This window comes from Pristiophorus japonicus, chromosome 2 (assembly GCF_044704955.1).
Source record: "Pristiophorus japonicus isolate sPriJap1 chromosome 2, sPriJap1.hap1, whole genome shotgun sequence".
NCBI lineage: Eukaryota > Metazoa > Chordata > Chondrichthyes > Pristiophoridae > Pristiophorus > Pristiophorus japonicus.
This window is the reverse complement of record NC_091978.1, coordinates 88,237,408-88,264,098: the sequence shown is the minus strand read 5'-3', so window position 1 is coordinate 88,264,098 and position 26,691 is coordinate 88,237,408. Positions and strand designations below refer to the sequence as shown.

Sequence of the window (26,691 nt, the reverse complement as noted above, 5' to 3'; positions counted from 1 at the left end):
TATGAAGCTCTGGAATGCACTGCTTGAAAGGATGATGAGAGCAGATTCAATAGTAATTTTCAAAAGAGAATTGGACAAATACTTGAAACAGAAATAATTGCAGAGCTATGGGGAAAGGAGAGTGGAACTAATTGGATAGCTTTTTCAATGAAGACACAATGGACCGTATGGCCTCCTTACTAAAATTCATTTAAAATTTGAAGAGGTACTTTTTGTACATCATAAGCAATTAGAGGAGAAAAAAAAACACATTTCTTCACTTATTTGATAGTTATTTAAGCATTCAGATCATGATTACTTACTACAAGTACATGTTCCAGTAGAACCAGGTATCCCTCAGAACATTCTTTGCCAAAACGAAGGGCCCGGGTACGAACATCGTTGGACACTTCTGGGTGATAGGCTGCTTGCTACAAGAACATGAAGTGATTAATTGTTAATTATCTGGCTTTACTCTCACAGGAACTTTCCATGGACCCTTCATTCAGTTTTTCAAGCACCACCTACCACAATTTTGCTTTTCTTCATTTCTGGCGTGAAAGATCAGTATTATGAATAGAAACCTTTGCATTTATTCTGTTTTAATGGTTGGACAGTTTTAAATCTGTTTCCCATTATTGTCGAGGATAGGGAAGAAAATACTAGAGTACACCAGATAATGGTTGTGCAGGAGATAAGAAACACTACCAGGTACACTAGATAATTCCAGCTAAAAGGCGAGAATAGGACGAAATGTCACAAGACTATAAAATAGATGATTTCATGAAATCGTGCTGGTTGTCAAGTTGGGTGAAAATCAGTAAAAAGCTGCTTAGGGATAAATTTTTAAACTCGGGAGAAATGAGTGAGTTTTGAAAAGAAATATTATACATTTACCAAAGAACTACCATTACTTCTATCTAAATATCTTTGGCCACTTAAATCTAGATAAGAGTTGGGAATCTCATCAGCTCCCTCCCTCCTCCAACTGGTACAGTAAGAGAGTGCAGACCTTCTCATTACCACTTTCAATGTAGCTTTAACACAAAACACAAGTGCATTAGGGAAAGCCAAGCAAGGTGACAGTAGCCACTTGTCCACTATACCAACTGTATCCAATTCAGAGCCTGGAGGCGCATGAATTCACTCTCAACAGTAGTTAAGTCTTGAAGTCAACAGTAGGATTCCAACAAGGTCATTATCCAAACAGCACACTGCCACTGTGCCCCTGGAACATGACCATCTATCTATTCTACCAGTTTCAGCTATTGCTGTGGAGTCACTAACAATTCAGTTATTAATCTCTTCTTCACTCTCTAATTTAGTTTGTTGAGATGGCTAGTTTGTCTGTTTAACTACAAAATATAAAGAATACCTGATCTGATTGGCACGCAAGAAACTTATTTCCTTAATAATGGCCTTACAAAAATAAATTGTGACGATGACCTGGAAATCCTGGAGTAGGATCCCACTCTCCTATGCTGCTCCAGTGACATCGCAAACAGCTTCATTTCAGATTGAGAGCTAACCAATCCCAGGAAACCATGGTAAAGGCTAGGAGATCTGCATTCTAATTCTACAAAATAGTTTCTTGGATATTAGACAGCTCCCAAGTGGCTCTTGGGTCAGTTTGATCTGATACCCTCGCTCACTGTTTGCGAAGAGTCTGTAATTTCTAGGACCAATCTTCTATATCTGTACTCCTCTAATTCTGGCCTCTTGAGCATTCCTGATTATAATTGTTCAACCATTGGTGACCCGCCTTCAGCTGCCAAGGCCCTAAGTTCTGGAATTCCCTCCATAAACCTCTCCGCCTCTCTTTCCTCCTTTAAGGTGCTCCTTAAAACCTACCTCTGAACAAGCTTTTGGTCATCTGCCCTAATTTCTCCTTACATGGCTCAGTGTCAAATTTTGTTTTATAACGCTCCTGTAAAGCATCTTGGGACTTTTCACTATGTTAAAGGTGCTATGTTGGAATACTTGGAATAAAAAGCAGTCTCCTGGACGCTCCTTCTCTTTAAAGTCGAAATGTACAGCCATCTCCTTTGGTCGGCTCTTTTCTGTGTACGCTGAACAAATACATTGTAACTTATACTTTAGTTATTAGATACCTTACAAGAATGAAGCATCTCTGCGATAGCTTTGCGACTAAGGTTGGCAGTGGCAATTACATCCTCTTGGCGACAGGAGTTTCCTGCTGCCACAGCTTTAGCTGTGGCAATAGTAATGCCTTTAGTCATGCGGATAAATTCTTCTGGTGAAGAAGTTTTAGGTGGTGGATCTGCCGAGGAAAATACCTAAAAGGAATAAAACAGGAGTTTAATGAAGACGAAGAGATTTTTTAATTTTTGCAATGCGTTAATTGAACCCCATGTCCCTTGACACACCTGAAAGAACTTTACACCAATTTTTATTGATTGTACATCAGAATACAAAGTCAGACCTTTTCACAACTTTTAAGGTACTCCCCTGAAAACATGAAAGATTCTCCTCCCCGCAAAGCAGTCTCAGCTGATAAAGAGGCAACAACCAGATTTTTGTTTGCTGCCCAACCCTTAAGCACTCCGTAGCGTGTCCTGGTGGGAACGCCTGTGAACGCAGGTGTTCCAAGCTGTAGCGGCCACAGTGAGGACATTAATGCCGCCCTCAGGTAAATGTGATTGTTTAAAACATTTTTATTTTTGCAATTTATGTTGTGGTGGCGTGAGTTATGTATTGGGAATGTTTTTGGTGTTTTTTTCCCCCCCGTTCTCCCACCCGTCCCCCCCTCCAGGCCTGTTATGGCGCGCCGAGGTCGGCTCATTAGCTCGGGATTTTTCCCTTGCTCAGCCAGCCAAGTGCCACGCTCCAAACTCCGGGCCTAGCTGATACATTTTGTGCAGCAGACGCAAACCATTTGCCGGCACAAAATTTACTGCTCCGCCCGGGATCGAATTTCCACCCTGATGTCTTCATTTGGCACTGGAATCGTGAATTGTTTCAATGATGAACTGTGCTTGCCATTATAAAAAGTGAATGAATGTGAAATACATACTGCAAGTTCTTGACGGATGTGCTCAATAGTGGCTTCTAGAGCTCGCGTGCCTCTGGTGGCTTCATCTTCCACAGCCTTTACAGTCTTCAGCAGTGAGGTCACATTGGTCACCATAACCTAACAGGATGCAAGCACTGGATATTAGTCTAAGAACTAAATGGTCAAGTTTAGTATTTTTATTGAATAACTATCAATAAAAATGGCATCTTCAAGTAAAGGCTACTCTTAAGATTTTAGAATTAAATTATATTAAGTTAGTAGCCATGGAAAGATTTCTGCTAAAGTTTTGGTTTGGAGGTAAATATCTGTACAGTCGGTAGCTGGTAGACAATATTTTTTTTTAAATAGTCAAAAGTCAGCAAAGGAGCATCAACACCATAAAGATCACCTCACATGCAACAATTAATATTTATTTACTATTGCACATTGTTTTGAAGCTTGCTCACAACATAAAAATGGTATCATTCTCCCAATGTTTTTACATGTGGCCTGTCAGCCATACATAAAACAAGTTATAAGCAAGAGGTTCACATTGTTTTTCAGGTATAGAGCAAGCCATAAACAACAGTCACTATAACAGATAATGGTTTTTGAAGATTAGTATGTGACTCTTCTGGATTTACAAGTTTTCATTGTGGAGAAGGCTTCACAAGTAAATTTCAATGAGCAGAGATTAAGGTTTTATGCAGTTTAATAGTCATTTGGCCTTGAGATACCAAGTTTTGGGGTTATTTAGTCATCTGCTCATGGAACATGAATAGAGGCGCAGGCTTAATTTTAGCACATAGCGGACGAATATTCAATGTTTTTTCTTCCAAAATTAAGCAAAATCCACATTTTTCATGAAACATGCAACTCGTTTCATACTATAATAAAACTCTAACCATTTCCTTTTAACATTTTACTTAGGATCAGGTTGGCTAGTGAGAGGTTGGGCAGAATAGTTCAAAGGGTCATAACATATTCTGAATGATGAGCAGTTTCATTAATGGGTGACAGTCTCTACCAATGGCTCAATCGGGTCTGCTTCTTGATGGCTTCTCCTCATGCACCAAACATGGTCACCTCCAGTATATCCCAAGGTTCCAACCTTGGTCACTTTTTTCCTCAATGGCATAGTGTCACTTGATGACTTTATCCAAAGGCATATTCCTGTCCCTTGACTCTACGATTATCTCTGCACAGTCAGACTGCCTGTCCAACATCGTCATTGAATTTCAGATGATCAAAGCCATCTAATTCAGCCCCTGAAAAAAAAGAATTGGTATCCTTGCCACTGACTATCACCCTTCCTGGCTGTTCACTCGGGACACAGATGGTCTGTAACATCAGTGTCCTCCTCACCCAATGAGTTTCAAACCCCATATCCTGGCTATTACAATCACTTAACTCCTCAAAATTATCTGTCCCTGCCCCAACTTAATTATAACAGCTGAAATCCAAATCTACTCGCCAACTTGATTTCTCTTTACACCCTTCCTTGCTGATCTCCCATAACTCTTTCATAAACTCCAAAATTCCCCTGTCCTCATTTTGTTCCACACTAGCTCTATCACGCCAATGCTCACCAACTCACACTGTCCCATCACCACATGCATAGATTTTGAAAGCCTCAACATAGTCTACAAAACTCCCACAGCATTGCTCCAAACTCTGACCTTCTCCATCCTTATGACCTATTCTGAGCCCTCCATTTCTTCAAAACTGCCTCTTGTCCATTGCCCCCGCCCTCGAAACTGACATTGGTGGTGGAATTTGCAGCTTTCTCTGCCCTGTTACTCCTTTCCTAAACTCCTCCACCTTGCTTCCTCTCTCCTTGCCTTTAAATGTGTTCTCAAAACTTAACTATTTAACAATGCCTTTGGTCACCTCTCATAACTCCACCACTTATGCTCAGTATCTATTTTCACTCTTCTCACATGGATATTGTTCAATGTTAAATGTTGACCGACCCCTGCTCACTGGGTCAGCCAATGGGGAACTGTAACTGGTCTTATTGGTTGTTGGCTAAGGAGGAAGATTATTGGTCAACACTCAGTCTGTATAGTAACCAGGTGAGGGACAAGGATTGGCCCCCCGCATTGTCAAACTGTCTGCGGTCACCGTCTAGGCTCACACATGTAGAAAGGCCACACAAGCAAAATACCAAATGGCTACAAATGATCATTGAGCTGTATTCAGGAGAAATATTTAGGGTGGGGATGGGAAGAAGAACAGTTGCCCGTTATTTTGAATCACACTGAACATTGATATTTATTCTATAACTACCTTGGCAGCGTTCTTGAGATTATACATGGATGGATCATCTGGAGCTTTTCCTGATGCTCCTTTTGTGGCACTAATAAGGTCTCCCAAGGCCTTTGCTACATCTTTCACTGCATTGATCAGTACAACCTGAATAAAACAATATGACGACAGGCTGATTACAAATAAAATTAACTTTTCGACACAGCAGATGACAAAACAAGTATTTTTTTTTTGACGACGACTTCTTCAAAAAAGGACTCCATCCAATAGGAACAAAAGCATGAACTTACAGCCATTCCAATTTCAAATGGAGCCGAATTAAAAATCCAGCCTTACTGCTAGTTGCATTACCATGATGCTAAAATACTACTGCTCCAGTAGCACTGTTCTTGTAAAAGTGAATTGACACGAGATTCATTGCAAGGCATCATAAAACTGGATTATAGCATATGAAAATCCTACAGGATATGGTGGTATTCATTTAAAAATACTGTAGTGTGGATTGACTTAATTTATCCTTAATTTGTGAAAGTGTTGGCAGAACACTCGATGCACACTTTTTTAAATATGGAAAGCAGAAAACATGTGGCCTTTGTAACAGTTTGTGTTAAACTAGTCAAGTTAGCAGATTAAAGCCACACAATTAGCATTTCTGAAAAATTTGTCGACAAGTTGCAAGTACAATCATTCTGGAGCTTATGCAATAGAAAGCCTGTAAAATTATAGGGAAAAACAGTAGACTAGAATTTAACAATGCTGGTATAACACAGTCATAATAGAGACAGTGTCCATTTTTAAACAGCCTGTATTAGTGGGCTCTGCCACAAAAAGGGGATAGGAACAGGTGTGTGTTTAAATTATTACATTGATTAATAATTAGTTTGGCTATATCAGCTAGGTTACTGGATATGCCACTAAGAAGTCAAAATCCTGGATCTTCTGACCTAACAACACTGTGGGAGAACCTTCACCTTATGGACTGCAGTGATTCAAGGTGACGGCTCACCACCACCTTCTCGAGGGTGATTGGGGATGGACAATAAATGCTGGCCTTGCCAGTGATGCTCACATCCCATGAATTAATAAAAGTGTGATTTTGCCTCCAGCTGTACTTCTTCAATCTTGGAAAAAGTTAGGGAAAATTCTAAGTTGCCCACTGGAGCCCAAGTTTAACAGATAAAGTTATGAAAAGGATAAAATAGATTCAAAGCTTTTAACCTGTGTTTCAGGATCATCTGAGCCCAAGCTTGCAGCTCCTAATTTCACAACGTCAGCCAGTCGCGTAATAGTGACAACTGAGGACTGTGCCGCATGTGCTAACTTCTCCTGACTTGCAGCAGCTCCAGATACAAGCAGCTTTGTGTCTTCCACCAGAGCTTTAGCGGTTTTCAGAATGTTCTCCCTAAAATGATTACAAAAGATTAAAGACAAAGACTAGAACAGTTTAAGTCTCAAGTATTTAGCAACATGTTTGCGAATGTGCAGGGTTTTTTGGTTCTTTGAGATACAATTCATAAACATGGACATTGTCCAAAACACATGAAAAGACTAGCCTGATGAGTGAGTGCAGGTGTGAGGACCAGGCCAACATTCGATTTCACAAGCATCAATTAGCTGAAGACCAAAGTTTGAGGTGTTACTTTTGATCATTAAGAAACCAATTTTAATGAATGTTACAGTAAGAAAGGAGGACAAGCCTGCATTTATTTAGTACCTTTTATGTCCTCAGGATGCCCCAAAGCATTTTATAGCCAATTAATTACTTTTGAGGTGTAGTCATTTGTTTTGTAGTCAGACATGGCAGCCAATACGCACACGGTGAGGTCCCACAAACAGCAATGATATGAATGATCAGTTCATTTTTTTTGCGTGCTGTTGACTGAAGGTTAAATTGCTGGCCAGGACACCAGGAGAACTCCCCTGATCTTTTTCCAAACAGTGCCATTGCATCTTGTATATCCACCCAACGGCCTCAAATTAGTGCCTCATCCAAAAAATAGCACCTCCTACATTCTTTTCAGTACCACACTGAAGTGCCAGTTTAGATTATGTCCTCAAATCTTGTGCTGGGTCTTGAACTCACAACCTTCTGTCTCAAGGGAACGAGTGCTACCTCTAAGGTGACACCGACATTAATTAAAAAAAGAGAGAACTTTTAGAAGAGAGCATGTAACAGCTTATGCCCAATATGAGGATTATTGTTATAATATTGAGTGTGATTTTCCAATCATGGTGAGCGAGCTAATATGTCAAGAATAGCCAATCCAGTGAGTCCAGAATTCCCTAGATCCATCCATAGTTACATAAAACATCTCACAATCATTATGGAACAACACAGAACTACAATAGGATCTTTGTTTGACTGTACTCTTCAAACAAAAACAGACAAGACAAAGAGACGGACAAGGACAGCGACCAAAAGTTCCGGTGATCTGTCACTGGGCGAACAGCAGAAACTGATCAGACGGGTGGCTGAAATGTTTGATCAGATCCTGTAATAAATACATATGGACCTTTGTGAATATTCACTCGGACATTGCTATTCTGCACTGAGTCTGCCGCAACTTGAGATTTTGTTTTCTGTAATATTGAGGGTTTATAAATGAGCAGAATTACATTTGACCATGGGTATGTGCAGATTATGCTGCAGCATTTTTCAGTGGACTATCAGACTATACTGGGAACATTTTTCACTCAACTTTTTTTTATAGCTGTGTATACAAGCTGACAGTGTAATTAATGGTGGCCTGGCCCAGCAGGCTGAGCGGCTCCTGGCCTGCGAGCAGCATTGGAGCAGGCCGGGGAGCGGAAGGAGCAGTGTGGCGGCATACCACTCCAGGGAGCAGCACGTGGTGGAGCAAGAGAGCAACGGCAGTGAAGAGGGACGTCACCAAGGTCCATGTCGGTGATTGGAGTGTGGGCAGGAGGAGCAGTGATGTCAGGGCGAAGGAGCGTCAAGAGACTGTGGAGGGATGTGATGGGGGTCCAGGAGAGGTGAGCACCCAGGGGCAGCACGGGCCAGCCCACACTGCAATATGTGTGGGCACTAAGTCCATGCAGCAGAGCAGATCTCCAGTCGTCTTGGGTAATCCTTGCCACTGGACCAAGACCTAGCTTAGTCAAACCCTTGCGGTAGCTGATGTGCAACGGTCACCAAACGTTAAAAAAATCCACGCACGGGCATCTTCCTTTCAACATGTAGTTCGGGACCTGGAACATTAGGTCCTTCATTGAAACATCTGCGAACTTTTTGATGTGGAAGCAAGTCATCCTCGATTTGAGGGACTGCCTATGATGATGATGACTCTCCAGCATCCTGGAATCTACCCAGGGGCTGGTGAAATGGAGCTTGTACAGTAATTTAACAAAACATACAGGCTAGTTCATAAGTGACATCATAAAACTAATGGAAAAACCAACACCACTTCTTGGGTAGGTCTGTCATTTTGCTGTGATTCAGAGGACACGAGATAGTTTCAACTTTATGATTACTGGACCTATACACCATGGCTTTATGTTTCACTTCAAGTGAAAATGCAATCTCTATCATTGTTGTTGAGGGGTGGGTTGGGAAGATAGAGGAAATTAAAATCAAATGGATGAATCCTTCAAGCTGGGCACTGATCAGCTTGAACTGGCAGAGTCCCCTGAGCCATGTTGGTGCTTTTTAGTGAGTAAATGGTGCCTAATAGGCAAGAAGAAAAAAATAACCAGAAATTGTAATTCACCAAATTACTACTAGTAGCGTGTTCTAACCTGTAGAATACAGAGCACTGAATAAAGCCATTAGATGCAAGATACTAAAACTATCATCCATGAGTCAACCTGTAAGTACAGAGCACTGACTAAAGACACATTAGTGGCGCTGTTAGATACAAGGTATTAAAACTATCATCCGTGAGTTTACCTGTGGTCAGCAAAGGTCTCTTCGTTTTCTCGGTTTAGTGTACCTGCTGTAGCGAACATGATGGTTGTGTCCAAATCAGCAATGATACCAGACACAGTACTGGCAGCAGTAATGCAAGCCTGGGTTCCACGGTTTCCTGCCTGCAAGGCTGCCAACACATGGGAAATCTGGAAAGAATAAGTTACACAATTTCTGGGTCATAATCTAATGTATATGAAATGGACTCACTTGCAACTTGGTTGCAATAGCATTACTTTCTTACCTCCTCCATTGGATTTTCTTTTTGATTGTGGCTTTTTCCAACAGTCTTTTACTGCTCAGATAACAATGGCTGTGGGTTTACCCACTGCTCACATCAATTCTACTTACTGATCAGTGTCACAGTTTGTGATTCTTTGGTCATTTTTCCTCAGAAAAGACTTGGATTATAAGCATTTAAAAAAAAATACTTATTCGGAGCTAGAGTTGCTCTTGGCTAAAAGATGTTAACCTTTAAAGGACAGCCCCATGCTAGTTGGCGGACACATATGAAGACATGAGATATTTAAAATGTCTGATGGATAGTTGTTCAGCAGAGATCCCAAACAATGGCCATTTCATTAGCAATGTACAGCCATTCAGGAAGACATCTCGCAACTTGCTGTTGATCAACTCTTGATTTCTAAATGGTCTTTGAAAAAATATATGTATTTAAAAAAAAATCAGGACATCAAAAGTACAATGACAACCTCTGTCCTGGTCAAGGAGAGATCATTTATTTATGGTAAGTAAAGGGCTAATCAAGTGGGCTGGCATATGCACGTTATTTATGTATTGTAAAAGTACCCCAACAGAAGTTATTCTGATTCTACTAAACGCCCATCATACGCCATATTCTGCATGCTTTGTCTACTGCATAATAAAGCAGCCTACAAATCAAACCAAACTGAATGTCACCTTGCCTAATACTAACTCGGTGCATCTTCGAAGATATTAAAGAGTGTGTAAGACACGAGACCCAGACCAGAACACAAGGAGTTTCATTCTTGCACTGACAGGTCCTGCTTCAATGCTGGTAGATATAGAGAAATGGGACTCCTATAAAAAGTAGATGACCAGACTACTTAAAGGAGTGACTGACTCCACTGCACCAGAGTAGATAACTGCAGCAAACCAGAATTCGCAGTACACGTGTGACAGACTAATCTAGGTCAGTTCTTGCTACTCTCATGTCTGAAACAGAAACATTGTCACTTCAATAGTGATCCTCTAACGACATGGCTGGCCAAGAACCGATGTAGTCGACTAACATAATGAAGACAAATGATGCGAGATATTGGAGTCTGGTTTAGAACTAAGCAAATGTTAAGGAGCTCTGAACACTAAGCCACCCAGATGCTAGCAGAAGCATCTTTAACTGGACTATATGGATTAGTCAGAAAGCATTCAACAATTGTATGTCAAAAATATTAATTTACAGTACCTGAATGCATAAAATGTTCTATTTCTAAAATGTTCTTTTTGATAGTTCATTACCTTCTCAGAGACTTTGCGAGCACATTCAATGAGTTCTTTCTTGGTAAAGGCATCGCTGGGACTGCACTGAAGAGAACCAGCTTTGAGAACCAATGAGGCACAATTGTGACCCAGTTCCTGCACACGATTCTTGATATGGTTGCCAATCTAGAAAGGGATTTAAAAAGAGATTCTTGGAAAAGATTGTAAGAGGGTGCCGCACAATCAGATCGGCAAAGATTGTTTTTGTTGTTAATCACAATACAGTAACTCTAATGTCCACAAAACTTGCTAAAATAAATTTACAAACAATATAAATCAGACCACGTTAGTGCTCTATGTTGAGACTTTACCAAATATCAAAATATTTTGGTTGTCCAGCCAGAATCCTAGCAGCATTGGGGTGTATTTAACTTGCAGGAGCATGTGGGGATCAAAAAAGGTGAGGAAATTGACAGCAAGTCAGGAAGCTGGTGCTAACCTGCTGACTTGCACATTTAGCTGCGTGCGAATTAGATTGTGCGCGAGCAGTCCCCTCTGGAGAGGCGAGTTGTAAATTTCAATATGTTAATTGCTTTTACAGCGATATTAACATGGCTTTTTGAATGCTGGGTGCACAGGATTCCCGGCAATTGAGGGGGCTGAAGACATTGCAGGGAAATATGCCAATATGTACTGAAACCTCACAGCTGCTTTCTTGCCCGTTTGAGAGAGAAGTTTAGTTCACAGTACTTACGCTGAGAGATTACTTTCACAAATTGAGGTTTGTACGTCTTATCTCCACTTTGGAGCTGTGATCCCAGAGATCAGCTTAGGTGCCGCTTGTGCTGTTTTACTTTGTACCTCAGTTGAGGACCAAGGTCACCACCAGCAGCAGCAGGGACCTCCACCACCAGCAGCAACAGCTTGGACCTCCACCCCAGCAGGGACCTCCTCCTCCTCCACCACCACCACCAGCAGCAGGGACCTCCTTCTCCACCACCAGCAGCTGCACGGACCTCCTCCTCCACCACCACCATCAGCAGCAGCAGCAGGGACCTCCTCCACCACCACCATCAGCAGCAGGGACCTCCTTCTCCACCACCAGCAGCAGCAGGGACCTCCTTCTCCACCACCAGCAGCAGCAGCAGCAGGGACCTCCTCCACCACCACCATCAGCAGCAGGGACCTCCTTCTCCACCACCAGCAGCAGCAGCAGCAGGGACCTCCTCCACCACCACCATCAGCAGCAGGGACCTCCTTCTCCACCACCAGCAGCAGCAGGGACCTCCTTCTCCACCACCAGCAGCAGCAGGGACCTCCTCCTCCACCACCACCAGCAGCAGGGACCTCCTCCACCATCAGCAGCAGCAGCAGCAGGGACCTCCTCCACCACCATCACCAGCAGCAGGGACCTCCTTCTCCACCACCAGCAGCAGCAGCAGCAGCAGCAGGGACCTCCTCCACCACCACCACCAGCAGCAGGGACCTCCTTCTCCACCACCAGCAGCAGCAGCAGCAGCAGGGACCTCCTCCACCACCACCATCAGCAGCAGGGACCTCCTTCTCCACCACCAGCAGCAGCAGCAGCAGCAGGGACCTCCTTCTCCACCACCAGCAGCAGCAGGGACCTCCTTCTCCACCACCAGCAGCAGCATCAGGGACCTTCTCCTCCAGCAGCAGCTGCACGGACCTCCTCCTCCACCACCACCATCAGCAGCAGCTGCACGGACCTCCTCCTCCACCACCACCATCAGCAGCAGGGACCTCCTCCACCAGCAGCAGCAGCAGCAGCAGGGACCTCCTCCTCCACCACCACCAGCAGCAGCAGCAGCAGGGACCTCCTCCTCCACCACCACCAGCAGCAGCAGCAGCAGCAGGGACGACCTCCTCCACCACCACCAGCAGCAGCAGCAGCAGGGACCTCCTCCTCCACCACCACCAGCAGCAGCAGCAGCAGGGACCTCCTCCTCCACCACCACCATCAGCAGCAGCAGGGACCTCCTCCACCACCACCATCAGCAGCAGGGACCTCCTTCTCCACCACCAGCATCAGGGACCTTCTCCTCCAGCAGCAGCTGCACGGACCTCCTCCTCCACCACCACCTTCAGCAGCAGCAGCAGGGACCTCCTCCACCACCAGCAGCAGGGACCTCCACCAGCAGCAGCAGCAGGGACCTGTTCCTCACAGATCTGCTACTCCACAAGTGAGAGGGGATGAGCAGAAAGGTGCAGTTCGCAGGAGGCCACACCCATATCACAGGGTGTACAGGCAGAGGATAAGCTTCAACATGTCAAAACGCCAGGGTCTCGCATCAGGTGGTGGCAGACCTTTGCAGCTTGTTGGAACAAGACATGCTGCCAAGTGGACCTGGCGGCCAGGCTTTACCAGTGGCTGTCCAAGTCACCACATCCTCAACATTTTGCTTCTGGTTCCTTCCAGGGCCCTGCCACAGACATATCCAAAATCTTGCAGTTGGCGCCCTAAAAATGCACAAGACAGGTGACTGATGCTTGCTTGCCAATTATATCAACTTTGCCACCGATGATGCCAGTCATTGAGCGGGCGCTCTAGCTGGCTTCCCACAGGCGCAGAGGGTCATCGACAATCGGCATGTGGCAATTAAGGCACTCCAGATCACCCAGGAGTATTCATCAACCTCAAGAGCTTCCACAACAAGATCTTTATGCAGGTGTGCACGATTCCCAGGCAGCTGTCAAGATGCTCTCATCCTGCGGCAGTCCACCCTCCCTGATCTCTTCGAACCTCGATGCAAACATACCAGCTGGCTGCTTGGAAAAAAAGGGATACCTAATTAAATCGTGGCTGATGACATCCATGAGGAACCTAACCAATGAGACCGAGGAGCAATACAACAAAAGGCATATGAAAACCAGATGCGTAATTGAGCAAGCCATTGGCATGTAGAAGATACGCTTCAGATGCCTGGACAGACCTGGAGGCGCCCTTCAATACACACCAGCCAGGGTTTCCAGAATGGTCATGTGTGCTGTGGTCTGCACAACAGCGAGGTTTGGACTTGCAGGAACAAGGTGCTCACCACAGAGCCTCCTCAAATGATTCCAAGGAGGAGGAGGAGGATTGTGATGCGGCCAGGGCACCAGCAGTGATGCACATTGCTGCCTGGGAAAGTGGTGGAAACAAATAATACTTGTGGTTCAAAAATAAGACAGAAACGTAACAATCTAACATTGCGCAACACACCCATGTACATCTGCAAATCTTCCCAACACTTCTACATGGCACAACCCTTGTGGCTTCAGCAGAGGTAGAGGCAGGCTGCTCAGCTCCCTGCTCCGACTGCCGAGAAGATCTTGGCCAATGTACTCTGGGTTTTGGAGCCCATGAGGGCCCCGCCAAAGACTGCTCCACCTGTGTCTGTGCAGGGGCAGACTTGTCCATTGGGACACAAAAAGCAGCATGTAGGGGTACTGACTGAGGGGGGTGGGGGCACCAGATGAGAAGTGGAAGCGGTTTTAGTGGAGTCCACACTTCCCTGTCCCCTCTCTCCATCATCCCACTCATGGTCCACCTGCACTTCCCTGCTAGCAATGAAGAGAGCACTTTGCTACAGATCAGTGGGGCGATGAACGGCCAAGGCTCGGGTTTCATGAATCCTATTTAAGATGGCATTCATAGTATGAAAGTCATCGAGGGCCTGCATGCACGTGCTTGGCTGCCGCGCCTGTTGCTCCATGCAGGTGGCCACACTTTCCAAGGACGAACACATCATCGCAAATGCCTTTGACATCATGCCACTCGTGCTCGAGACTGAATCTCCCTGCATACAGTATGGCTGGAAAGCCTGCAAAACATCACATTCTTTGCTGCTACTCCAGAAGTATCCTCTTCGTTGGTGGCCCCCGAAGCATCTGCATCCAGCTGAGCACTGCTTGGAGTGTCCTGCGGCCACCGACGCGGACTCTCCGCCATCTGCTCTTGCCCACTTGTGATGTGTGAGTCACCAGTTGAAAACCCAAAGATTTGCCTTACCGGTCCCACTGAAGTGCAAACATCTGCGCTGGTGCATGGTCTGCATGAATCCTGTGACGATGCACCCTCAGAGTGAGTGACCTCTGAGGAGTCGTCATTGTCCTCCTGCACCAGCAAGATGCTTGAAGACCCTGTGGGAGATTAATTACGTGAATTAGAACTGTCAAGGTAGAATGTTTTAAATGACCATTATGCACATGATCATATTTCACTCGTTGATGACATCAAGTCAACATGAGTGAGTGTTGTATGTCATGTGGCTGCCTGATATTTAATTCCGTCACCAGGTAGCTGAGGGGACCCCAGCTCCCCATCTCCAATGGCCAAGCATGCTGAGACTCCACTGATGTCTAGCGCCTCCTCCTCTGCAGCGGTCAGTTGAGAGATGGCGGGAGGGCTCCCTCCTGTTCTCTGGCTCGCCCTCGTGTTGTGTGTGTTCTCCTGCAGGGAGGGAAAGAGACCCATGAGTGACAGTAATGGAATGTGTTGAATGGATCGAAGGGTATCTATGAGAGAGGCATGACATTGCTTAAGGATGAATACAAAAACATATGAAATAGGAGGAGTAGGCCATTTGGCCCCTTGAACCTGCTCAGTCATTCAAAAAGATCATGGCTGATCTGATCTTAGCCTCAACTCCACTGTCCTGCCTGCTCCCCATAACCCATGACTGCTGTAGTTCAAAAATATCTCTACCTCCACTTTAAATATACTCAATGACCCAGCCTCCACAACTCTCTGGGGTAGAGAATTCCAAAAATTCACACCCCTCAGAAGAAATACCTCCACATCTTCATTTTAAATGGGCATCCCCTTATTCTGAAACTATGCCCCCAGTTCTAGATTCCCCCACAAGGGGAAACACCCTCTCTGCATCTACCCTATTAATCCCCCTCAGAATCTTGTACGTTTCAATAAGATCACCTCTCATTCTTCTAAACTCCAATGAGTATAGGCCTAAACTGCGCAACCTTTCTTTCTAAGACAACCCTTTCATCTCAGGAATCAACCTCGGGAACCTTCTCTGAACTGCCTCCAATGCAAGTATATCACTCCTTAAATAAGACGACCAAAACAGTACGCAGGTGTGGTTTCACCAATACCCTGTACAGTTGTAGCAAGACTTCCCTACTTTTATACTCCATCCCCCTTGCAATAAAGGCCAACATTCCATTTGCCTTCTTAATTACTTGCTGTATCTGCATGCTAACCGTTTCTGTTTCATGTACGAGGAACCACAGATCCCTCTGTACTGCAGCATTTTGTAGTCTCTCCATTTAAATATGCTTTTTAAAATTCTTCCTACCAAAGTGGATAACCTCACACTTTCCCACATTATACTCCATCTGCCAAATTTTTGCCCACTCACTTAACCTATCTATATTCCTTTGCAGATTGTGTGTGTTCTCCTCACAACTTGCTTTCCCACTCATCTTTGTATCAGCAAATTTGGCTACAGTACACTCAGTCCCTTCATCCAAGTCATTAATATAGATTGTAACTAGTTGAGGCCCTGTGACACCCTACTAGTCACAGTTTTCCTACCTGAAAATGACCTATTTATCCCAACACTGTTTTCTGTTAGTCAATCCTCTATCCATGCTAATATATTACCCCCAAGGCTGTGAGCTCTTACCTTGTGCAGTAACCTTTTGTGGCACCTTATGAAATGCCTTCTGAAAATCTAAATACATTACATCTACGGGTACGCCCTTATCCACCCTGCTCGTTACATCCTCAAAGAACACTAGTAAGTGAGGGTGAATGTCAGTGGTGGATGGACAGATGGGGATGTGAGGAAGTACATAGACAGAGAGGGATGGGTGCACCTGTAAGACCAGTGAGCAGTTGGTGTGAGCAGTAATGTGCAGGAGTAGGCTTGGGAAGGCAGAGTGAGGGGGTTGGCATGATACACACATCAGGATAAAGTTGAATGTGCCACTGTACTCACCTTTCCTGTTTAGGTCATTAAATCGCTTTCAGCATTGAATCCAGGAGCGTGGCACCACACTCCTGCAGATCTCATGGGCCATGCCTTCTTGGTTTCACTGGCAAGCTTCTTCCTCCCGTCAGTAGGGAACAGTATCTCCCTGCGGGACTTTACTGCCCCCAGCATCACATCCAGGGAGGTGTCACTAAAACGAGGCATAGCCTTTGAACATGTGCACTCCCATCAATTCCCAACCCCAGAATCCATTAAATTTCATGTTTGGAGTGTCCCTTTAAATACTAGAGTTGAAACTGACTCATACAGGTTGTCATCACGACCGCTCAACCTAATTGGTCGGGAAACCCAGAAATGATCTGGTAATGCAGTGGTTGGGTTAAAATCTCACAGACAGACACGCTGGGATACCGGCAACTTAAAATTCAGCCCACTGTTATCAAACAGGTGTCAAAATCATTTCAAACTTACCAGTGTGCCTCAGTTCCCAATAGCTAAGATACATTATTTGGAAGGAGGAAACAGCCAACCGAAAAACAATGTGGCAATAGCCAAATGATAGCACCTGCAGCTTTTCCATAATATTGATTACAACTTATACCTCAAATGCAATCATTTTCTGCTATGGTACTAAAGGAAAACTATTGATTTTGCACAGGCCTATCAGCATTTAAAAAATATTGAGTTGATGTGGACATTATAATAATTACCATTGGGTATTATTCAAACTATATTATGCACTCAACGTTCAAAGTTAATGAACTGCACACTAACATAAATACACCAAAAAAGTTAATACACCAAGACATTTATATCATAAATCAGGAATGTGCACAATCACAGTTATCCTACGGAACATGTTGCTGGATTTTGCGGCGAGTGAGTATTTGTTTCAAACATTCAAAAGGAATGCTGCCATAAGCATTGCTGACATAACTACGTATAGAAGGCACTTTGGTGGTGGGTGATGTCGTCTCCTGGAACTAGCTTGATTGCTTTTGGGAGTTGAAAAGAAATTTCCCAGAGTTTGGTTTCCAAAATTGGTCTAATGTTTTAATTTTTCCCCCCTCTTTTTTGCTTTTGCAGGCGATTACATGGCTGGTGGGTGAGTGTGTGTGGGATGGGAGGAGGGAAAGAGGGAGAATGGAATGGGGTCATGCTGTGCATACGTTGCACCGTAACAGTGTTAAACAGGCTTGATGGACCAGTTGATCTTTTACCCATCTTTCATTTCCATATACTAGTAGGACATAACATTGCAACTGCACAATAGAAATAGGAGTGATGCTTTTATCAGGTATACAATATGTTTTGACAGGTAACACACTGTCCTATCTTTGCGCTACCTCATCATTTTCAGCAGTTATGGCTGCAGGTTTGGCTTCTTGTGCCAGATGTCCATAGTCACTGGTAAGCTGATTGGCCAAAGTCCCCAGCTCATCTGGATTGGTGGTTGATTTGGTAACCTGCAAATAGAATCCAAAATGTGAAACAACAATTCCATTTCAGACCGAGCATGCTAAAGTGGAAACTAAATGAATGTCACCCACCATTTCTTGAACTGTTACAGCAATAGCTTTGGCAGTCTTCACCATGGTGGTCTGGTAATCAACAAAGGAACCCTCTGGTTCACCCGAAGCACTTTCATCGATCTATAATTAAAGCAAAAATACTTTACGTTCCTGCCACTTGCACACACCAAGTGATACATTGTTCAATAAAAACAGAAAGCAGTTATGGATTGCCACTCATAACCCTCAACACTATTTACATTATTTTGAAAAACAGAACAATATACTTTTCTTGAAGTAAAATTGATAGCTGTAGATAACAATTTACAGGTTTTGACAGTTTTCAGAGATATTATTGAAATTGAACATGTCCAGGGAATTATAGACCAGTCAACTTAACATCGATGGTAGGAAAAATAATGGAATCCCTACTAAAAAGGAGAAAATAGAACATCTAGAAACCAAAAATATAACAAAAAGTCAGCATGGATTTCAAAAGGGAGTCTTGCTTGACCAACCTCCTTTAATTTTTTTCAAGAGGTAACAGAGCGAGTAATGCAGTAGAAGTAATTTATCTAGATTTTCAAAAGGCCTTCAATAAAGTACCTCATAATAGACTGATGAACAAGGTCAAAGAATGTGGTGTCAGGGGACAAGTAGCAGAATGGATAGACAGCTGGCTTCAAGACAGAAAGCAGAGAGGTAAAAGGTAGTTATTCATTGAGGCAGAAGGTGGGCAGTGGTGTTCCACAAGGATCAGTGTTGGGATCACTTGTTCTCAATTTATATTAACGATTTAGACTTTGAAATCAAAAACACAATTTCTAAATTTGCGGATGACAAATTGGGGGCGAGAGTCAATACTGGGGAGGACAGCAACAAATTACAGGAGGACATTAATAAATTTGCAGAATGGGCATTTAATGGGCAAATGAAGTTCAACATAGATAAATGTGAGGTATTACATTTTGGTAGGAAGAATAGGAAGGTCACTTATTACTCGGAGGGTGAGAGTCTGGGTGGGGTAGAGGAACAAAGCAATTTCGGAGTACAAATACACAAATCGCTAAAAGTTGTGACATAGGTTATAGCAAGGCCATAAAAAAAGCAAAGAAAGTACTCGGGTTTATTTCTAGAGGTAGGGAAGTTATGCTAAACCTGTATCGAACCTTGGTTAGACCACACAGAGTACTGTATACAGTTCTGGTCACCATATTATAATAAGGATAGAGGCAATGGAGAGGGTGCAGAGAAGATTTACAAGGATGATACCAGAACTGCGAGGATATACATATCAGGAAAGGATGAACTGGCTGGGTCTCTTCTCTTGAAAAAAGGCTGAGGGGTGACCTAATAGAGGTCTTTAGATTTTGATAGAGTGGATAGAGAGAGAAAATGTTTCCACCTGTGGGGAAGAGCATAACTAGAGGCCATTAATGTAAGATAGTCACCAAGAAATCTAATAGGAAATTCAGATGAAAATTCTTTACCCAAAGAGTGGTGAGACTGTGGAACTCACTACCACAGGGAGTGGTTGAAATGAATAGTATAGATGCATTTAAGGGGACGCTAGACAAGCATGTATGAGAGAGAAGGGAACAGAGGGCTATGCAGATAGAATTAGATGACAAAAGATGGGAGGAGGCTTGAGTGGAGCATAAACGCCGACATGGACTGGTTGGGCCAAATGGCCTGTTGCCATGCCGTTTATTCTATGCAAACTGCTTTGTGCAAGAACTTTTTAACCACACGCTGCATTAAAATCGCCAGCATGATATTGATCTCACCTTGTTTATGGCCTGGTTGATGGAGTCGACCATCCCACTCACAACACCTGCAGCACTAGCTGCTTCACTGAGTGTTCCTGACAGATCCTCCACTGCTTCCTTCATCATCTGCACAGACTCATCCAATGCATCCTGTGTTTGAGCTGCTTGCTAGAAGAGGAAAATTAAAAAAATATGAATGGAACAGAAAACTTGATGCTGCATCAATATATAAAATTTGTAAACGAAACCCAGTGGAAATTACTATACAATTCATTATAGTTTTAAAAAGTGCTGTCTGATTTCAATCCTAAATGGCCAAGCTCTTAATTTTATGATTATGTCCCCTTGTTCTGGTGAATCTGTGCTGCACCCATTCCAAAACCAAGAGCTTTCCTGAGGTTCAGTGCTCAAAACTGAATGTAGTACTCCAGATGGGATCCAACAAAGGCTCTGTACAACTGAAGCATCACTTTTGTTTTCCAACCCCTTTGGGATAAAGACCAACATTTCACTAGACATTTTAATTATTTTTTGTACCTGAATACAAACTTTTAATAATCTGTGCACGTGGACACATCATGTATGCAACTCGTTAGCATCCAAGCAATGTTTCACATTCTGAAAAGACTATTTACTCAACATTACATATTGCCAAGCTATAAAATATGAACAATATGAACCCCTGCTAAAGAATTCCCTTCTCTGATCCTAGACTAAGGATTGCACGTGCTTAAAGCAAGTATGCATTTGCAAAAATAAACCAAATAAGGCCACAAGCCTGAATACATTCCTATGCATATTTGTTTACCTTTGGATTGCCGCCTGCCTCTTTAGCTGTGTATAGCATCTGAAGTGCAGATTCTGCCAGCGTCTTGGTCTGATCCAACAAATTCATCTGCTGCTGGTGATTGATTGCCTTTGATGCTGCACCGATTGAAGCCATGGTGAGTGGCTCAAAGTAACTTACCATCTGAGATACCTGTAATTTGGGACAACATCAAACCATGAATCTGAAGAAATATAATTCACTTCTCAATTTATCTTTTAGCATAAACAGTCAACTGCTTTATGTTGGACACTACATGAAGTGCTGAACATCGGAGACTATTGTAACTGACACCAGAAAACTTTGACTTCAAATATCACAAACTGCATTATTTTTGTATATAGAATCCTGGAATTAATCACATAAAACTGCTTTCACATTACTGTTTGAACCTCCCTTATCCGGCCTGTTCCGAATGAGGGATATTTCCGATAATAGGAGGTCATGTGTTTTCAGTGTGTGTGCGCCGATTGGCTGGAACGACTGTCAGCCAGTCTCAGCTCACATTGGAGACCAAACTATTCTAAGAGTTCCAGAGTTAGGATATTCTCAAAATCTATGGAATGGTTAGCTGATCCAAAATATTAAAAAGTTAAGTACTTTGAAAACATTTTCTGAACAATTTTTATTGGAATTTCCATCAGTGTGATGTCGGCGGGCCGTTGGGCCCCGAGGTGTTCTCAGTTGAGGGGGCTTCTGTTACTGCTGATTATTTTCTTTCTAGTAAGTGCATATTTTCTGTTTAGGTGAATGATTTAATCAAATAAAGAAAAGGTACGTGTCTGCAGCTTGAGGAACTTCGGCTCCGCATTGATGAGCTGGCGTCCAAGCTGCAGACACTGCGACACATCAGGGCGGGGGGAGAGTTACCTGGAGACTGTTGCAGGGGGTGGTCGCACCCCTTCGGTTAACAAACTCAGATTTGGCTAGCAGTCAAGGACAGGAGGGTGTGACTACGAGTGAGGAAGGTATGGGGATCCAGGAGGTAGTGATGGAGGGCCCTCAGCCCTTGCTCTTGTCCAACAGGTTCGAGGCGCTTACTCCCTGTGTGGATGAGAGCAGGAACTGCAGGGAGGATGAGCAAACTGACCACAGCACCGTGGTACGGGAGGCCATTCAAGCGGGGAGAGTAAAAAGAAACATTGTAGTAGTAGTAGTAGACAACAGTATTATTAGGGGGATAGATACAGTTCTCTGCAGCCGTGAGCGTGAGTCCTGAAGGCTGTGTTGCCAGCCGGTGCCAGGGTTAAGGACATCTTCTCAGGGCTGGAGAGTAACTTGGGAGTGGGAGCGGGTAGACCCAGTTGTCATGGTCCACGTCGGTACCAATGACATAGATAAGACAGACAAGAAGGTTCTGCTAAGTGAGCAGCTCGGGGCCAAATTAAAAAGCAGAACCACAAAAGGTAATAATCACGGGTTACTTCCTGAGCCACAAACAAATTTACATAGGTTAAATAAGATCAGAAAGCTAAACTCGTGGCTCAAAGACTGGCGTGGGAGAAATGGGTTTTGGATCCTGGGGCACTGGCACCAGTACTGGGCTAAGCGGGAGCTGTTCCGTCGGGACGGACTCCACTTGGAACCTGCTGGGGCTAGAGTCTTGGCGAACCGAATAACTAGGCCTGCAGAGAGCGCTTTAAACTAATTAATGGGGGGTGGAGGGGTTCAGGTGAGCAAAAACCTAAAAGCTCAAAGAACAAGGTGAAGGCAACAGAGCAGGGTAGCACTGGGGGAAACGAAAACCAGAGCATGACAGGAAGGGACAGAATCTATAAACATGAATGTATCAGAAAATGGGGCCATAAAATGGTAAGAACACACATTTAAAAGCTCTTTATTTGAATGCATGCAGCATTCGGAACAAATTAGATGAGCTGTCGGCAAAAATAGTTACAAATGAGTATGATCTGGTAGCCATAACAGAGACATGGTTGCAAGGTGACCAAGACTGGGAACTAAACAAACATTCAGGGGTAGTTGACAATTCGGAAGGACAAACAGAAAGGAAAGGGAGGTGGGGTAGTTCTGTTGAAGGATGGAATCACTGCAATAGTGAGGAACGATATTGGCTCAACTGATAGCAAGAGTTTCTACAGGTATATAAAAAGGAAAAGAGGCGCTAAAGTAAATGTTGGTCCCTTAGAGAACGAGACCGGGGAATTAGTGACGGGGAACATGAAGATGGCAGAAACTCTGAACAAATATTTTGTATCAGTCTTTACGGTAGAGGACGCAAAAAATATCCCAACAGTGGGGCTATAAGGGGGAGGAACTTAACACAATCACAAATCACTGAGGGGGTGGTACTCAGTAAGATAATGGGACAAAAGGCAAATAATTCCCCTGGACCTGATGGCTTGCATCCCAGGGTCAAGAGAAGCTGCGGCAGGGATAGTGGATGCATTGATTGTAATTTACCAAAATTCCCTGGATTCTGGGGAGGTCCCAGCAGATTGGAAAACTGCAAATGTAACACCCCTATTTAAAAAAGGAGGCAGACAAAAAGTAGGAAACTATAGACCAGTTAGCCTAACATCTGTGGTTGGGAAAATGTTGGAGTCCATTATTATATTAGCAGTAGCAGGACATTTGGAAAAGCATAATTCACTCAGGCAGAGTCAGCATGGATTTATGAAGGGGAAGTCATATTTGACAAATTTGCTGGAATTCTTTGAAATGTAACGAACAGGATGGATAAAGGGCAACCAGTGGATGTGGTGTATTTGGACTTCCAGAAGGCATTTGACAAGGTGTCACATAAAAAGTTACTGCACAAGATAAAAGTTCACGGGGTTGGGGGTAATATATTAGCATGGATAGAAGACTGGCTAACTAACAGAAAACAGAGTTGGGATAAATGGTTCATTCTCAGGTTGGCAATCAGTAACTAGTGGGGTGCTGCAGGGATCAGTGCTGGGACCCCAACTATTTACAATCTATAATAACTTGGATGAAGGGACCGAGTGTAATGTAGTCAAGTTTGCTGATGATACAAAGATGGGATGAAAAGCAATGTGTGAGGAGGACAAAAAACATGCAAAAGGACACAGACAGATTAAGTGAGTGGGCAAAAATTTGGCAGATGGTGTATAATGTTGGAAAGTGTGAAGTTATGCACGTTGACAGGAAAAAAAACAATCGAAGAGCAAGTTATTATTTAAATGGAGAAAGATTGCAAAGTGCTGCCATACAGCGGGACTTGGGGGTCCTGGTGCATGAAACAAAAGGTTAGTATGCAGGTACAGCGAGTGATCAGGAATACCAATGGAATTTTGGCCTTTATTACAAAGGGGATTGAGTATAAAAGCAGGGAAGTCTTGCTACAGTTACAGGGTATTGTAAGGCCACACCTGGAATACTGCGTGCAGTTTTGGTTTCCATTATTTACGAAAGGATATACTTGCGTTGGAGGCAGTTCAGAGAACATTCACTAGGTTGATTCTGGAGATGAGGGGGTTGACTAATAAGGAAAGCTTGAGCCTCTACTCATTGGAATTCAGAAGAATGAGAGGCGATCTTATCGAAATATGTAAGGTTATGGGGGGGTTTGACAAGGTGGATGCAGAGAGGATATTTCCACTGATAGGGGAGAATAGAACACGGGGGCATAATCTTAGAATAAAGGGCCGCCCATTTAAAAATGAGATGAGGAGGAATTTCTTCTCTGAGGGTTGTGGATCTGTGGAATTCGCTGCCTCGGAGAGCTGTAGAAGCTGGGTCATTGAAAAAAATTTAAGACAGAGATAGACAGTTTTTTAAACTGATAAGGGAATAAGAGGTTATGGGGTGCGGGCGGGGAAGTGGACCCAAGTCCATGATCGGATCAGCCATGATCATATTAGATGGCGGAGCATGCTCGAGGGGCCGTATGGCCTACTCCTGCTCCTATTTCTTATGTTCTTATGCATCACCGTTGTGCCTAAAAAGGGAATGAGAAATCTGGGGGGGGGGGGGGAGGGCAGAGATACCCGGGAATAGTGCCGGACGAGGGGTGGTGCCGGATAAGGGAGGCTCAACCTGTACCAGTATACATTTAAGATGATAGAAGATATGTAAACAGTACTGCATTGAGTGAACATCATGTGAACCATCCAATCAGAAGCATAATAAAAACATCAGCATCTCAACAACCACATATCAGCGGTTTGGAAAGCCAAGCACTGCATTCACCCCTTACTCGACAACAGTGATAGTGCTATAGAATGTTGGCAGCAAATAATTTGAGCAATAAAGTCAAATCCATACAGGAATTTTACTGAGAGAATATGTTTCACAGTATATTTGTTTTTGATTCACAAAGAAAAGGCAATTTTAAAATGTAAAGTATAGTTGTTTTGTAGTGCTCATAGTTTTGATCCTGGGGCTCACATCCTTGAGCAGGTTTCCAGTGTTTACACTGCTAAATCCAGCTTCCTTATCCTGGTGGCAGATTGCAGATTCATGAACAGCCAGAATTCAGCAGCTGGATCTAGCTGTGACACTAGGAACTGGCTCACAGATGTCAGTCTCCAAGAATACAAACTTAAAAAAAATACCAATACAAAAGTTAGCCATGACAAGTATTTTACTTGTTCTCCTTACACACTTCAGAGTTCATTTTTCTTAATTTTACTGATTTACCCGCCTCTTCTCCCTGAATTTGCCACAGGGAAGAACACGAGAGCAGTGGCAACTTGCTGAACTATTTTCATAGGGAAGTATCTGGGCTCTACTTTGCACCTCCCCAAACCCTCTGACCAAGATCAGGGATTCACCACGTCAGCAATGGAGAATCAGTGTCATATTGCTCTGCAATAGACTACATGCCTCATCTAAAGCATCGGTGGGTTGAAATATCTGTTTCTATGATTCTATGCACTACAGCGTCTCTGTGCTTTACATGCTGGGGATGCCATGTTTTGCATATAATAATTATATGTATTAAGTTTGTACAGCTCTATCATAGAAAGTTACAGCACGGAAGGAGGCCATTTCGGCCCATCATGTCCGTGCCAGCCAACAAAGAGCTATTAAGCCTAATTCCACTTTACAGCTCTTGGTCCACAGCCCTGTAGGTTACGGCACTTCAACTGCACATCCAAGTACTTTTTAAATGTGGTGAGGGTTTCTGTCTCTACCACCCTTTTAGGCAGTGAGTTCCAGACCCTCCCACAACCCTCTGGGTGAAGAAATTTCCCCTCAAATCCCCTCTAAACCTTCTACCAATTACTTTAAATCTATGCTCCCTGGTTTTTGCCCCCTCTGCTAAGGGAAATAGGTCCTTTCTATTCACTTTATCGAAGCCACTCAATTTTATATACCTCAATAAGGTCTCCCCTCAGCCTCCTCTGTTCCAAGGAAAACAAATCCAGCCTATCCAATTTTTCCTCATAGCTAAGATTCTCTACTCCCGGCAACATCCTTGTAAATCTCCTCTGTACACTCTAGTGCAATCGCATCTTTCCTGTAATGTGGTGACCAGAACTGCACTCAATACTCTAGCTGTGGCCTAACTAGTGTTTTATACAGTTAGAAACATACAAATCTACAACGCAGGAGGCCATTTTGTCCCATCGTGTCCACGGCGGCCGACAAAGAACCACACGGCCCTTGGTCAGCAGTCCTGAGGGTTACATCTAAACCTATGAACAATGAACAATGGCAGAAAGGTAAAGAGCACCCAGCCCAATCAGTCCGCCCCACACAACTGCGACACCCCTTGCACTGAAACATTCTACACTCCACCCCAACCGGAGCCATGTGATTTCCTGGGAGGCGCAAAACCCAGATAAAAACCCAGGCCAATTGGCGGAAAAAAAAAATCTGGGAAAATACCTCTCCGACCCATCCAGGCAATCGAAACTAGCGGAGATAACCCTGGTCGTATTCGATTCCCTGCAGTACTTACCATCATATCTGCGCCAGCCAACAAGAGGTTATCCAGTCTAACCCACTTACCAGCTCTAGGTCCGTAATCCTGCAGGTTACTGCACTTCAAGTGCC

The 26,691-nt window shown here is 43.8% G+C and overlaps 1 protein-coding gene across 5 annotated transcripts in view; it reads right to left on the bottom strand.

Annotated features, from left to right (window-relative positions):
• Window positions 1-26,691, bottom strand: part of LOC139239574 (talin-1) — a 313,415-nt gene that overhangs the window by 26,191 nt on the left and 260,533 nt on the right. For 4 of the 5 annotated variants that reach the window (XM_070868357.1, XM_070868376.1, XM_070868368.1 and 1 more), the window contains 11 exons: window positions 20,689-20,859; window positions 19,899-20,048; window positions 18,151-18,252; window positions 17,947-18,066; window positions 10,683-10,829; window positions 9,168-9,334; window positions 6,479-6,662; window positions 5,282-5,407; window positions 3,014-3,130; window positions 2,091-2,276; window positions 303-410 (listed from right to left, as the gene is read on the bottom strand). In XM_070868357.1, the coding sequence (XP_070724458.1) occupies window positions 303-410; window positions 2,091-2,276; window positions 3,014-3,130; window positions 5,282-5,407; window positions 6,479-6,662; window positions 9,168-9,334; window positions 10,683-10,829; window positions 17,947-18,066; window positions 18,151-18,252; window positions 19,899-20,048; window positions 20,689-20,859 (1,578 nt within the window). Of the gene's footprint in view, window positions 1-302; window positions 411-2,090; window positions 2,277-3,013; window positions 3,131-5,281; window positions 5,408-6,478; window positions 6,663-9,167; window positions 9,335-10,682; window positions 10,830-13,877; window positions 14,787-14,939; window positions 15,097-17,946; window positions 18,067-18,150; window positions 18,253-19,898; window positions 20,049-20,688; window positions 20,860-26,691 lie in introns of those variants that run through there. The other variant, XM_070868383.1, reaches the window with a different exon arrangement.